The following is a 14,118-nucleotide window of genomic DNA, read 5'->3' as shown; positions in this document are numbered from 1 at the left end:
ATGTAACGTCACAGAACGTTAAGATAACTGTATTATTCTGACATGTAGAATATGGAATCACATCAGCGCTATTCATTAGCCTATATTTCTATCTGCAACACACAATATACCCATGTTGATTTCAATCGGTGTGGATGAGAGGAAAAGAAGTGAAAGGGGATACCACTTTAGACTATTGAGATGCACCCCCTAACAACCTTCCTTCCTGTTGTCCTCTCTGAAATCAGGGTTTCGTCCAAAATGACACCCTATTCTTTGTGTAGTGCACTGCTTTTGACCAGAGCACTGCACTATAATGGAAGTAAGGGGTGCTGGACGTGTTACGCCATGGCCACTAACGGACGTGTTACACCATGGCCACTAACGGACGTGTTACGCCATGGCCACTAACGGACGTGTTACGCCAGCCAATTTAACACAACATTTGGAGCAGCTGGACAGTGGGAATGATGGTGGTGCCAAGGTATTTCGAGAATGTGATACACTTCTAATCGCATTAACACGATTTAAATAACCAGAACATCTACTGACTATGTATTTCCTTTAGTCACTTTTTTAAAGACAATTTCACACAAGCAATTTTGTCTCTATCACTCTGTGTGGAACTGGAAAGAAGGGGCCTGCAAACACTTCACTTGTTTTGCTGACAACTGTTTCAGTCATATCTGAGAGCATTATACTCTGTCACACCATTTAAGAAGAGGATCTTGTTTGATTGTGGTCTGTCTGAGCAATGCTGAGTGCTGGCAATTGCATCACTTCAAAGATGTTCACGTAAGCTTATTTTCAATGGCCTGGTTTATGTATCCGTGTACATAGACATGATAGTGCAGGCTACGAGGCGACAGGGCTGAGCTTCAGAACTTAACCAGCTGCTTTTTGTCACTCGATAATTATGGATTTGACATGGCTGGATCCTTCAATCGTTTTCCCCCTCCTTTCTTCATGACAGTGTGTTTAGATTGTCCACAAGTTTTTTCCCCCAGCTATTGTTCTTCTCAACTCTACACTCGTTGTGATTCGCTGCAGCAGGCGCACCCCCGCTTCGTCCACTGCAAAGACACCATCCGACGACGAGATCATAATCCTGAGAGAGACGGTGGGGACGAGAGGAGGAGGAGGATGAAGAGAAGTGTTTTCCATTAGTGTCTGCCTTGGGGATCCTGGATGACTTTAAGCTGTTGCACAGTGTCCAGCCACAGAGAGGGGTTGGTTGAAGCAGTTCACAGTCATGGCCAGCAGCGGGACTTCCTGTTTGAGCTACCAAATACAATTTCCTCAACAACAACAAAAAAGAGCAGGATGGGGAGAGACCTCTGAAATAAGCTCCCACAGAAGAGACATGGAGAGATATCTCTCCCTCCCTTCCGCCACCCCTCTTGAAGGCAGTCAAAAAGCACCTAAAGGAAGTAATTAAAGCTGAAGGTTGATGAAAAGTCTCACCTCCCCTACCCTCTAAGCCCCCTCCCTCCCTCCCTAAAGGCATGCTCCAGACTGTTTGCGACAAAGGCCCCCTAAATGCTGACATCACAAAGAAAAGTGTTCCTTTGCATCCACAGGTTTACACTGGCTCCAGTGTTGTTCAGCAGGCAAGAAAAATGACTAACTGGTTTTAGGATGACCACCTGTAGGTGTCCAATGAGAAGGCTAATTTGTGTTTTCAGTTTGACAAAGTGGCTTACAATAGGTTATCTGAATTATGCATTGTGTGCTTTGGGCATGAAATCCATTTTATCGATTGCATTATACATTTAACAGTTGGACATCATCTGTAGACAAATGAATTAACATCTGCTAAAATTGACTCAATATTCAAGTTGCAATAGGCCTACTGCTCACCTAAATTGAACCTAAAGTGTGAATAAGTCATGTCAAATGTAATTCCAGTGTACCGTCTATTTTCAGGGAGGAAATTGATGGTGAATGGCGACCACCGAAGCATCCCCGCCTCCCGTTTGCCAAGAGATTTCATCCTCCCAGACTAATCTGCCATTGTCATTAAATTTGCCCCCAGTGACAATAATTCAAAGGCATTTATCATATGCTTTAGCTTAGTTGTGTCCCGGCTCTTTTTTCTCTGTGTGGCCAATCGCGTTGACCTTGCTGTCAGCTCTCCTGTAAAATTCTGGGTGGCAGCTCTGTTGCCCTGAAAGCGGCATACAAATTAGCTTTTTAAAAATCAGATCAAGTTATGTAAAGAACAAAAGCAAGCAGACATCAAAGAGGATGGGGAGAAGAGGGGAGCGCTGCAGGGGGTGGGGGGGATCCCCCTAGCTCTCCATACAGACGGGGACCAGACGAGGGCTGCATAAAGGGTTTCCAAACGGCCGGGTCCCCAGACACCCTGGATTTGATTATTTATCCAGCCCCCCTGCCCACACCCTCCTCTTTCCACTCCCAAACCTTGCGCCATCCCTTCAAATGAGACCAGCTTTTTTGTAATGAGATACTCCTAGATCTGGTTTTTGATTTCAGTGGCAGTGGGTTCCAACCCCAACAGCCCACCCCAGTCTGTGTGAGCCCGCAGACACTCCCTCACAAACGCACACACACAATGCCCGCCACAAACCCACAGGAAGGGGGGAAACCTGTTGGAAACCCAACTTTCAATGGAATCTCATCCACTGAAGACAGATTCCAGACCTGTTCTCTCATACTGCTGTCTGTCTGTTCTGGTGACTTGGCCATGTGTAGTGTGCTGATGGTATTAGGAAAGCTGAAACCAGCAGCACCTAGCCTGACCTGCTCAGCATTCAAATGCGACCAGCCAGCCAGCCACCTGCCACCAAACTGACCAAAGTGTTGAACTTGAAAGAGGAAGAGAAAACATCTGGAATTCAGTCACTATGCCTGTTGACCATCTTTCCCTTCCCTACTGTCTTGTCAAACCACACGTTGCTTTTAACTAATCAGTAAGCATATCCTCCTTCAAGATATATTGTGCTGGGAAGATATTATACTTAAGCAAAAAGGCACGAGGAGGTGTGGTATATGGCCAATATATCACAGCGAAGGACTGTTCTTACGCACAAAGCAACGTGGAGTGCCTGGATACAGCTCTTAGCCGTGGTATATTGGCCATATACCACAAACCCCCCCGGGCTTTATTGCTATTATAAACTGGTTACCAACGTAATTAGAGCAGTAAAAATTATGGTTTTGTCATACCTGTCGTATACGGTCTGATATACCATGGCTTCAGCCAATCAGTATTCAGGGCTCTTACCACCCATTTTATAATATTGCATTACTATCATAAAGACAAATGTTTTGTGGGGAGTAATAAAATATAATAATAAAAGATTAACAATGAGCTTTAACACCAGGATGAGTAGTAACAAAACTGTAATAGCATAAAGAAGTGAACGTATTCAGTTACTCCAGAGCCATATAGTTATATACTATATATACTGTATATTTAGATTTTTATCTAAATGTTATCCAAAGATAGATATTTATCTAAATATATAGTTAGGCCTACTCCTGTTAGTAATGATCTCAGTTCTGTAATACTGGATTCAAAGGTTCATAACAATAGTCAAGAGGAAATCCCTGTCTTGCACGGCGGCGTTTTCATCCATGGACAGTAGTAAATTCCCATTCCCATAATCTCGTGATGACACGCTGATATGCACGTTCCATTAAAACTTCATAAAGCTTAAATACTCCCTGTGCCTCGCTCTGAAGGCCCCAGATGTGGAGGATCGTTTCCAGCAGGATGTAGGGAAACTCCATGAATGCTTCCCAATGGCACCCTATTCCCTATATAGTGCACCTTTTTTTTTTAACAGAGCCCTATGGGCCCTGGTCAAAAGTAGTGCACTATGTAGGGAATAGAGTGCCATTTGGGACGCAGCCCAACTGTACAGCCTCAAGGTGTTCACTGCTTATTTCCTGCAATGTAATTGAAAACAAATGACCCTTTTCTTTCTCATCTTAATAAACTTAAAGCGGCAATCAGCTAGTTGAAACAATTACTAAGCGTGACCCCTGTTTCGGTAAAAAGCTGAAGAATGGGGCTGGAGAAATGTAACCACTCATAAACTGAGTTATGGATTGGACTGACCATCCATAATATCACAATTTATAGTTTGAGCCATGTTTTCAGGCTACATTCTGTGTTTGTTTAGATTTACTTTGTTTACAAACATTTGTGTAAAACAAGATTATATTTTGGGTTCTGATGGGGTATGACAGTGGAACTAAGCTTATGTGGCATTTATAAGTTATATTCTACAAGCATCAATGGGTACATATCAATGTATATGTCCAAAAATGGTTGTAGCATCTACAGATTGCCCCTTTAATGGTTCAATGCTGTGGTGCTTTGTTGGCCCGGTTCTCAGTTTGGGAACTGTGTAGACTGAAATGGTCCTGATCGGGGGAAAAGGCTCATTAACCAACTGCTTTTCATCATGGATACAAAACAAATCAATAGGCCAATAAATCGACTGCCTTTGCAAAATAGGATTAATTGAAGAACAGCTATTTAAAGGAGTACATTACCTTGATGTTCTTACAGTGGATATTAGAATGACCTAACATTAACTTGCCAGAGTAAAATGCTTCACACTAAGTGTATGGGTAGTATGGGACTTGGTCTTCCATCATCCAATGAGATTGTGAGCTAACCTTATGAGCTGGCCATTTTATTCAACAGCAAATATGTGAAGCCAATTAGCCTGTCCTCCCCATTTCTCCTACCAGGTTCCACTGGCAGGACAAGAGAATCAACCCCTCATCCACCTACCTCACCAGGCTGAATCAGGCCATGCTGTAATGCCCACAGGCTGACAGACAGGCTGACAACTCGCAGTCTTCCTGCCCTGACAGAAGAAAAGAGATGACCATATTACTGATGATCCCGGCAGTTTCTAGGCTGGCTGGCTTGCCCTTAAAGAAATGAGGGCGCCTGTCTGTGCTCATTGATGGTAATGAATCAGTTGAAACTCTGGAACTTTTAGATTCGGAGGCACTGCATCTCAGTGCTAGAGGCGTCACTACAGACACCCTGGTTCGAATCCAGGCTGTATCACAACCGGCCGTGATTGGGAGTCCCATAGGGCGGTGCACAATTGGCCCAGTGTCGTCTGGGTTTGGCCGGTGTAGGCCGTCATTGTAAATAAGAATTTGTTCTTAACTGACTTGCAGAGTCATTAACAGAAATCCCATGCAGCCTTGTTTACAAGTTGGAACACTGGAATATGAGATGGAATCTACACCTCCATTATGATGATAGAAACCCTCATTATTTACTTGAATGATTTTTCAATTTGAGTGTAATTATTTCTATATAGCCTACACTTTCTCGCTCTGAACTTCTAATGCGAGTGGGGCAGGTGTTGCTTCATGACAATGGACGCAAGAGCAAACTGCTCACCGATTTGACACTCCAACACAGTTCCATCCGCTATGCGGGAGTCAGCTATCGCCGGTTAGCGCTGATCTGATTGAATCTAGGCCCAAGTCATGTTTGTCAATAAAATGTATTTGAATGCTACATTACCAAGAATGCACTGATTACTGTGAGTCAATCTGGTAATGAGCACATATCCCACTGCATGCCTTTAATTTGCTTTCTGTTGACAAAGTTGTGTCAAATTAGATTTTCAGGACACAAAGGATAAGGAGCTGTTTTATTCTTCTAATGAATGGGGAAACTATAGCCCAGCTGTTAATTACTGCATGGAGATCTACTGAAGCATATCTCGGCAATATGTCACTCAGCATGTTATGTGGCTTCAAATGCCCGCTGTGATACCTTACAGACAGTGTGGGAGAAAATGCATTGGTGTATTCATTAGCCGCACAGTGTAGCAAAACATTTTTCACCATAGCAACATTTTTGCAACGAAAACCGTTTCCTCTAAAAGGAAAACATTTTGCAACGAAAAAGCGTTTCTATTAGACAAATTCAGTTAGGGCCCTCCTGTTTTGTTCCATTCGCTTCCGTTTGTTTCCTAGTGAATACACACCTGGCATATCTTCATGCATCTCTTACATTATCAAGCACGGTCAATTATCAATGTTCATTCTAATGACCGAGTTCTCTCATGAATCAAGAACAATAGAATGTCAATGGATATTACTGTAACCACTAGCAAGTTATCTGGGGTGTATTCATTAGTGCACATCGTAGCAAAACGTTTTGCATCGGAAAACACAGGTAGGTCCCTCCCCGTTTGGTTCCTAGTGAATACACCCCAGGTTTGTGAAAGAGGTAGTCAATATACACTGAGTGTACAAAACATTAAGAACACCTTCCTAATATTGAGTTGCAAGAGCAGGTATTCTTAATGTTTTTTACACCCTGTGTGTGGTTTAGTTTATATAGTTCTTGACATAGTGTATGGCAATGTGCAACCACATTTAAATCTACAAAATGTATCATCATTATGAAAACGCTAAATTGGAACTTGAAATTGTGGGGGGGAAACATTGATATTGTGCATGTTTATAACCAATTTATAACAATTATTCATCACCATATTACCCCGTCAAGATATCTCCCTAAATATCTCAGGCGAGTTACTTGGTGAGGAATAATGTCGACACTCAAGCCAAGGCCTGCCTTTGTCGTACCGCACACCTGTATAGTTAGTTCACTCCCGGCCCAGTCACAACAGCTGTAGATCTCTATTGTCATTCATGAAGTGTTACTCCTCAAAAGGAATTCAGACTTTTTCCACAACTTGGGTGGCTGTGGCTAAAAAGACACACGGTTAAATAAGATCTAGATGTTGGTAGATGCTATTGATCTTCAGCAGCAAGTCAAGAAGTGATCCCTTTCTTCAAACAAGCATACATTCAATAGATGCAAAGATCTAACCTGTGGTAACTGGCTGCTATAATCTTCCTTTTTGCCAGAGATGGTCTATGTTGCTAGTATCAAAAGACCAACATACACCATGCTGCAATAGTGACGCCTAGTGGCCATTATAAAATAGATCATTTAGAATAATTTATATACCTGAACGTGTCCATCATAGTTATCTACAAGATAGAAAAGAGACACAGTACATCTACTGACATCCATTTTATAAAAAATCTGATGTAGTTTGATACATTGTGTCAATGTACCACTCAGAACAAACCGTGCTGTCAGTCTGAGCTGGAAATGTGTTGAGGAAATGCAAGAGAGCAGAAAATTCCCACAAACATTTTATAGATATGAAAGCTTGCTTTCCTCAGGTTCTCTCTGGCTGTAGCATTCGTCACGCTCACTGCAGCAATTCCTCCTGTGCGATACAGGCTCACTGAGATAAAGCCTTCCCTGCATATGAGAGTTTTAGGATTTCATTTCTGATGCAGTGACAATAGCCTGGCTGACACGACTCACCTGGTACACAGTAATGGAATGCTGAAGACCTCAAGTTTGGTGTCAGACTGACAGGCACCCCATACTGGCTGAAGCATTTTGTCACTGTGCACCCATATGATTTCTCCCCTGTGTATATGTATGCCTGGATAAAGAGGTAACACTTCTAACTATGGGGATGTCTTAAGCAAAAAGGGGTCCCCTAAATTGCCCCCCCCCCCCCCATCTGCACTAATTGTACATCATTTTGGATAAAAGTGGCCAATATATTTCAATGTTATAGAGCATCACTGTCTTGTTCCAGGCAGTTATGCATCAGTCACATGAATCTATTGATGTCTTCAACTCACAATAGAACGAGAATAGTTTGTGGCAGTTATCAATTAAAATGTTTAGTGACATGCTGATAGCAAGTTTTTTATTAACATAATTGTTGAAGCAAAGGGAAATTCTAAATTGATCTGGGATAATCTAAAAAAGTTAACAGGGAAAGACTGTAACACTTCAAAAAGATTAGAAATCATGGTGAATGACAATCTAACACAGGATGCAGTCGAAATAGCAATAGCCTTCAATTCCTACTTTGTTGACTCAGTCAGGGTACTGACACAGAACCCCTCCACTGGTTTCTTGGACTCAGTGCTAGTGAATGACACTCAACCTGTCTTCATCATAAGGGAGGTTTTTGAGTCAGAGGTGAGCAAGGTGATTAGCTCGCTAAAGAACTCTAAAGCCAAAGATGTGTTGGGGCTGGACTCTACCTTTCTTAAAATCTACAATGAGTCACTCATTGGCCCCATTACTAAGGTCACCAACAAATCTGTTGGTCAGGGGGTGTTTCCAAGGGTCTGGAAGTCGGCCAGAATAACAGCCATCTTTAAATCGGGTGACCCTGCTGACGTGAGTAACTACAGGCCCATTAGTATACTACCTGTGGTGTCGAAGGTTGTTGAAAAGTGTATAGTAGACCAACTGATTGCCCACCTCAACAACAGCCCCTTCACATTACTCTCCATTCAGTTTGCCTTCAGAGCAAAATACTCCACAGAAACGTTCAACTGCTTTCTTCTGGAAAATGTGAGGTCCAAGATGGACAAAGGGGCGTTGTTGGGGCTGTGTTTCTGGACCTAAGGAAGGCTTCGATACTGTTAACCATGAGGTTTTCATCACAAAATTGTCCCAGTTCAACTTTTTCCCCCCGATGCCTTGATGGATGAAATCATACCTTGAAGGTAGAACTCAGTGTGTCAGAGTGAGCAAAGAGCTGTTGCCCACTCTTAGCTATGATATGAGCGTGCCCCAAGGGTTAATAATGGGGCCCCTCCTGTACATTAATGATCTGCCTTCTGTCAGTACTGGGTCTAAAGTTCAAATGTATGCAGATGATAGTGATATATGTGCATGAAAGAGCAAACAAGCTGCCCACGATCTCACTACTGTAATGGTCCTGGATACAAAGTGGCTCAGTGACTCATGTTTGTATCTCAATGTGAAAAAAACTCCTTCACAAAGAGGGCAACTGATGCGGAGCCAGATGTGTCAGGGGAGAAGCTCCAGGTGGTATCTGATTAAGTAACATGGTATCATACTTCATTCCAACCTCTTAAAAAGCAGGTGAAAAAGGTAACTCAATAACCAAATTCAACCTAGCTAATTCCAGATTTATGCAAAATTGTTTGACTAGAGGTAGCAAAACTGTACTTAGAATCTATGATACTCCCCCACTTAATTGGGCCCAAACTTGCTGTACAACATTAAAACCCATTCGGTCTGTCTACAAACAGGCTCTCAAAATGCTTGATAGGAAGCCCAATAACCATCACTGTTACATCCTCAGAAAGCATGGAAAAACTATTGTGCAATAGACATGTCTTGTAGTCAAGATCCTAAATGGCCTGGCTCCCCCTCCACTCAGTACTTTTGTTCAACAGAAAACAAACCTATGGCAGCAGATCCACAAGGTCTGCCATGAGGGGACTCTAGTTCCCTTAAGAGCAACTTTAGTCAATCTGCTTTCTCTGAGCTTCCCATTTCTGGAATACTGCCAGACAACACAACTGCACCACCTATCACAAAACAAAAGGCAAGCAGGTTTATGAACATTATCCCTAGTTCTGTATTGCCACTTTCCATGTTGTCTGCAGCTTGTGAGGTATGCAAACACTTGCTTTTATGGATTTTGTTTTGTTGCAGTCTGCACACATTTTTGGGGGGGGGTTCTACATGTCCTATGTTGCGCTGAGTGTGCTCACTGATTGTCTATTGTAATCGTTTTTAATAACCTGCCCAGGGACTGAGATTGAAAATTAGCCTGGCTAAAACAAACACTTTTACTGAAACGTTGATTAATTTGCACTCCTTGTAAAAAATAATCCAGAATGCAGCATAATGGATTTATAGGGCACAACACCCACTAAAAGATGAATGCAAGTAAGGAACCACAGGTGCACAATACCTTCGAGCTTTATTCAAATACAACTTTAAAACATTGAAACGCCACAGGTATGCAAAAATTTACACAATAAAAACCAAACCACAGTTGTACCAAAAACATTCAAGCCCAAAATAAAACAGCTTCTCTGAAGCTACTTTTTAAAAAATACCACAGATGAGTAGATGCAAGTTCATACATTTAAAAAAGTTCTAAAACACTACGAAAATACTTTTTTTGAACCATTTAAGCAGAATGTCCTGAGATGACATGACCCAATGCCACTGTTTACAGGGTTATACGGTCTTCTGCTGTCCCTTCTTTCCAATCAGAGACTTATGGATATGAGGGATGACACCTGAAACATTTAAAAAACAATTAGTGAATGCAAATAAAACAGGGAAATTGGTACAAAGGCAATCCCAGTGGCAAAGACTACAAAATAACTTCTGCACTTACCACCACCAGCAATCGTAGCTTTAATGAGAGAATCCAACTCTTCATCGCCTCTAATGGCCAGTTGCAAGTGACGTGGGGTGATACGCTTCACCTTCAGATCCTTTGATGCGTTTCCGGCCAGCTCCAGAACCTGAAGTTGACCAGCGCGTGGGTAAATATTTGGTTACTGATTCTCGCATGAGCACATCAATTAACTTCGATTGCATGCACAGTACTGTATGTTTTAGTGTCATGAACCGCCACATAGTGTTGTGAACATGCAACAATCAGTCGCGATGTCGACCAACGTTACCTCAGCAGTCAGGTACTCAAGAATAGCCGCGCTGTACACAGCTGCAGTCGCCCCAACTCTGCCATGGCTTGTTGTTCTGGATTTCAGATGTCTGTGAATACGGCCCACTGGGAACTGGAAAGCAGGGCGGGAAACGTTTAAAGGCATGCCTTCACCCGTCCGTGCTACGTCCCTACCCCACTGAAGTTCGAAATGTAAAATCGTTAGGTCAGGATTATGGTCGTCCCAAGTATCCCGAATAACACTGCCATGTGTTCAATCAAGTAGCTACCTAGCCAGCTAGTTAGCCATCAGTAAGTCACGAGCCAATTCAACAAAATATTATTTTGCAAATCAACACCCACTACCAAGTAACTCAACTAGCTAGTATCGGGTTACCAACATTTATACATTCGCTACATAATTTGCTAATTAACAAGTAACTGCGCTACCTTGCCACACGTTTACCATAATTGTTGGCGCTGGCGTTAGCATTGTTAGCATGTAATGAATGACTGATGTACTCACCTGCAAACCGGCTCTCTGTGAGCGCGAAATGGACTTCGTCTTAGTTTTCCCGGAGTCTTTTCCAGCCTTGCCACCAGCCTGTAATATAGAGCCATTGTTAAAGTATAGATATGTATTGAGCAATTGATGCAATATAAATGTATTTTTAATTAGCCAGTTTATTCGGCAGCGCGTGCTATGGTTAATAGCCAGGCGATTCGCATTGCTAAGGTTAGTTACCTAACGTAACTAGCTAACATTAGCTACAGAATAACTTTAGCGAAGACACATGTTTCTCGAATACAGGCTAATCCTCACGTTGCACCCGTTCAATAAAGTGATAGATTTAGCAACGAATAATAAATAAATAAAAATACCATTGTGTAAGATGTCCCTGCTATTTGCAGTTGCACAGATCTTCCACGACTATTTGTCTACTTTGAACAAGTAGTCCCGCCTTGGATTGCCTTGTATTTATTGAGAGGACCTTGATCCGGGACTTTGCATGGAAGAAGCCAGCCAATCAACTCTCGAATACATTTTTTGGGCATGGCTCTTAGCCAATCACAATGTAAAAGTGCTCACTGTGCGGGAATTTGACACGTATTTTCTCATTGCATGTTGGATAAAGTAGTTTCTATTTTATTCTCAATTTATTTAGGAGACTTTATAGCAGAGAATAACATAACATCTGTTTATGCTATGTGTGGACCTAACAGTTTTATTGAAATTAAATAGCACAAAAATATATCTTAATAATCAATCAAATATCTGCAGTGTAAGAAATGTCTTCATGAAACATCAGTTGATAAATCAATTGAGCCCTTGAGAAAAAAACATGATTGATTACAATTCACAAATTGAAATAGGTTTACTGAGAGGATAACGAAAAAGTCTACAGAGTGCTGGATATCCATCTCATTTAGATACAAACTCTCCGAACAATGCATATCTCAAATAAAGGGAATGTTTATTAAAGTGCTTTTCCTTTCTATGAACAACTATACCATTGTCAAGTTAAATATAGGGTTTGGAGTTAAAATAGTGTTAGGAGCTAAGCTTAAAATATGCTGAACAAAAATATAAAAGCAACATGTAACAATTTTAACGATTTTGAAATTCATTAGGCCCTAATCTAAGGATTTAATGTGGGTGGGCCTGGGAGGGCGTGGGCCTGGGAGAGCATAGGCCCACCCACGTGGGAACCATGCCCACCCGCTGGGGAGCCAGGTCCAGCCTATCAGAATGAGTTTTTCCCCACAAAAGGGCTTTGTTACAGTCATAAATACTCCACAGCTTTTGATATCCCACACCTGTCAGGTGAATGGACTATCTTGGCAAAGGAGAAATGCTCACTAACAGGGATGTAAAGAATTTGTGCACAGCATTTCAGAGAAATAAGATTTGTGTGCATAAGGAACATTTCTGGGATATTTTATTTCAGCTCACGAAACATGTACAACACTGTACATGTTGCGTTTATATTTTTCTTCAGTGTGGGTTAAGCTGATTGAAGCTATGGTATACTAGAGATACCTAAAGTTTCTCATGCACTCGCCAACAATCAACAATTCAAGCATTCCTTCCTTTGTAATGCAGTAAAGCACCAATGTCCTAGACACATACCCTGCCCTTCAAATAAGAGGAAGGGGACAGTTGATTCTCAACAAAGGTCACTGAAATGCCTGCACACCTCTGAATAGGGTTTAAATGGCTACCCATTTTCCACAGTGACCCCATACTGGTTCTGATGCCAACAGCTGCCATCATTGGATAAGGAAGGTATTGTGTAGCCATGGCCAAACCCATCCGCTCAACCATCTGCCTGTTTATTTCTGTTGGATAAAGCTCTCTGAACTGGCTCCATTGGGGCTGTGCAGCAAACCGTCCTGGCACACTGAGTTCCCTATGGGAGGAAGGAAAGTGGAGCCACTTCCTTCCCACTTCCTGCCCACATTGGTCAAAATGCATTAACATCAGACATGGGTGGAAACCATTTGGTGAAAGAAGCACAGTGTATTGGTCACCCTGCTAGACAAGCAACGTCTATAAATGTTTGTTTTTTTTAAGAAAGAAAGTGGCACATCAACATTGTTGATGACAGAACACAAATAACCTTCCATTTATACAATTACCTTCTATTTCAGGGATGTAATTTCCGTCATGCAATAAAAATAGATTTTATGCATAACTGTAATATTTCCATTCCCCCACAAGATGGCAGTAGGTTAATAGTGTTTCCATTGCTGAGAATGACCTTTACTCTTTGCCTTTGGGAGGAGAATGCTAACAATAGTTTCTGTTCCAGTACAGCACTAATACTGTAGTTGAAATAGTTTGTTGCAAACCCAATTCCGTATTTGAGATGTTTTTATTTCTCTTCAGCTCTGGCTTTGTTCCACTCTGTCATGTATGGTCCAGGTGTGTAGTAACTGGGATATTGTTGACCCATGTATGGCCCAGTTGTGTAGTAACTGGGATATTGTTGACCCATGTACGGCCCAGTTATGTAGTAACTGGGATATTGTTGACCCATGGACAGTTTCCTCCCATCCCAACTTTTGACTTCTCAAAACATCCTGACCCATTTACCCATTGTGCCGTGGTTTTCAGCTTGTTACTTATTTACAATGGTTAAACATTATCCAGGAGTTGGGAAAATATTTAACCATTTTTAAATGGCACCAATTGCGGTATGGGTTCAGGACGGCCTAGATTCAGGGCCTCATTTTTTTGCCAAAAGAGACCATACTGTATGACTCAAAATAGTAGTTGCATTTATCAAAAGAGCTTCAATGGTGTGACATCCTGCTTAGATTTAGAGAGTGCTGTGAAATTGACCTTGTGGCCTCCAAGCACAACACACCGACGTTAGGCATTTCAGGAAAGTAATAGGTTCAGAGGCAGAGACGTCATGCAGTGCATGACATGCACATTTTTTGCACTCATTGCCAAATGTGATGTATTTGAATTGATTATTCATAAAATAAACAATATCTTTCTAAATTTGAAGCACACAATTGGATAAAACTGAGAGGGCCTGCGCAGTTGCAATGAGCATGACCCAGTTCAGAGGAACTCATGCAACTACAGAGTGGCAGGTAGCCTAGTGGTTAGAGCGTTGGGCCAGTA

At 41.9% G+C, this 14,118-nt stretch overlaps 1 protein-coding gene across 1 annotated transcript; it reads right to left on the bottom strand.

Moving 5' to 3' along the window:
* Positions 1–9,763: 9,763 nt before the first annotated feature.
* On the bottom strand, positions 9,764–11,465 carry LOC111954471 (histone H2A.Z). Its single transcript, XM_023974251.2, has 5 exons — positions 11,364–11,465; positions 11,008–11,085; positions 10,501–10,614; positions 10,209–10,338; positions 9,764–10,107 (listed from the first exon to the last, which is right to left on the bottom strand). Exons 1-5 carry the CDS (start codon positions 11,364–11,366, stop codon positions 10,046–10,048), a joined length of 387 nt encoding a protein of 128 aa, XP_023830019.1. The 5' UTR covers positions 11,367–11,465; the 3' UTR covers positions 9,764–10,045.
* Positions 11,466–14,118: the final 2,653 nt, after the last annotated feature.

The sequence above is a fragment of the Salvelinus sp. IW2-2015 genome, linkage group LG3, assembly GCF_002910315.2.
Source record: "Salvelinus sp. IW2-2015 linkage group LG3, ASM291031v2, whole genome shotgun sequence".
NCBI lineage: Eukaryota > Metazoa > Chordata > Actinopteri > Salmoniformes > Salmonidae > Salvelinus > Salvelinus sp. IW2-2015.
Note: the sequence above shows the minus strand (reverse complement) of the source record. Positions and strands in the feature narration are given on the sequence as shown.

Bases quoted from the DNA above. Each gene is read 5' to 3' on its own strand.
- LOC111954471 (XM_023974251.2), bottom strand. The intron at 10,339-10,500 runs GTAACGTTGGTC...GGTCAACTTCAG, and splicing joins TTGAGTACCTGACTGCTGAG to GTTCTGGAGCTGGCCGGAAA. The intron at 10,108-10,208 runs GTAAGTGCAGAA...TAAATGTTTCAG, and splicing joins AGCTACGATTGCTGGTGGTG to GTGTCATCCCTCATATCCAT.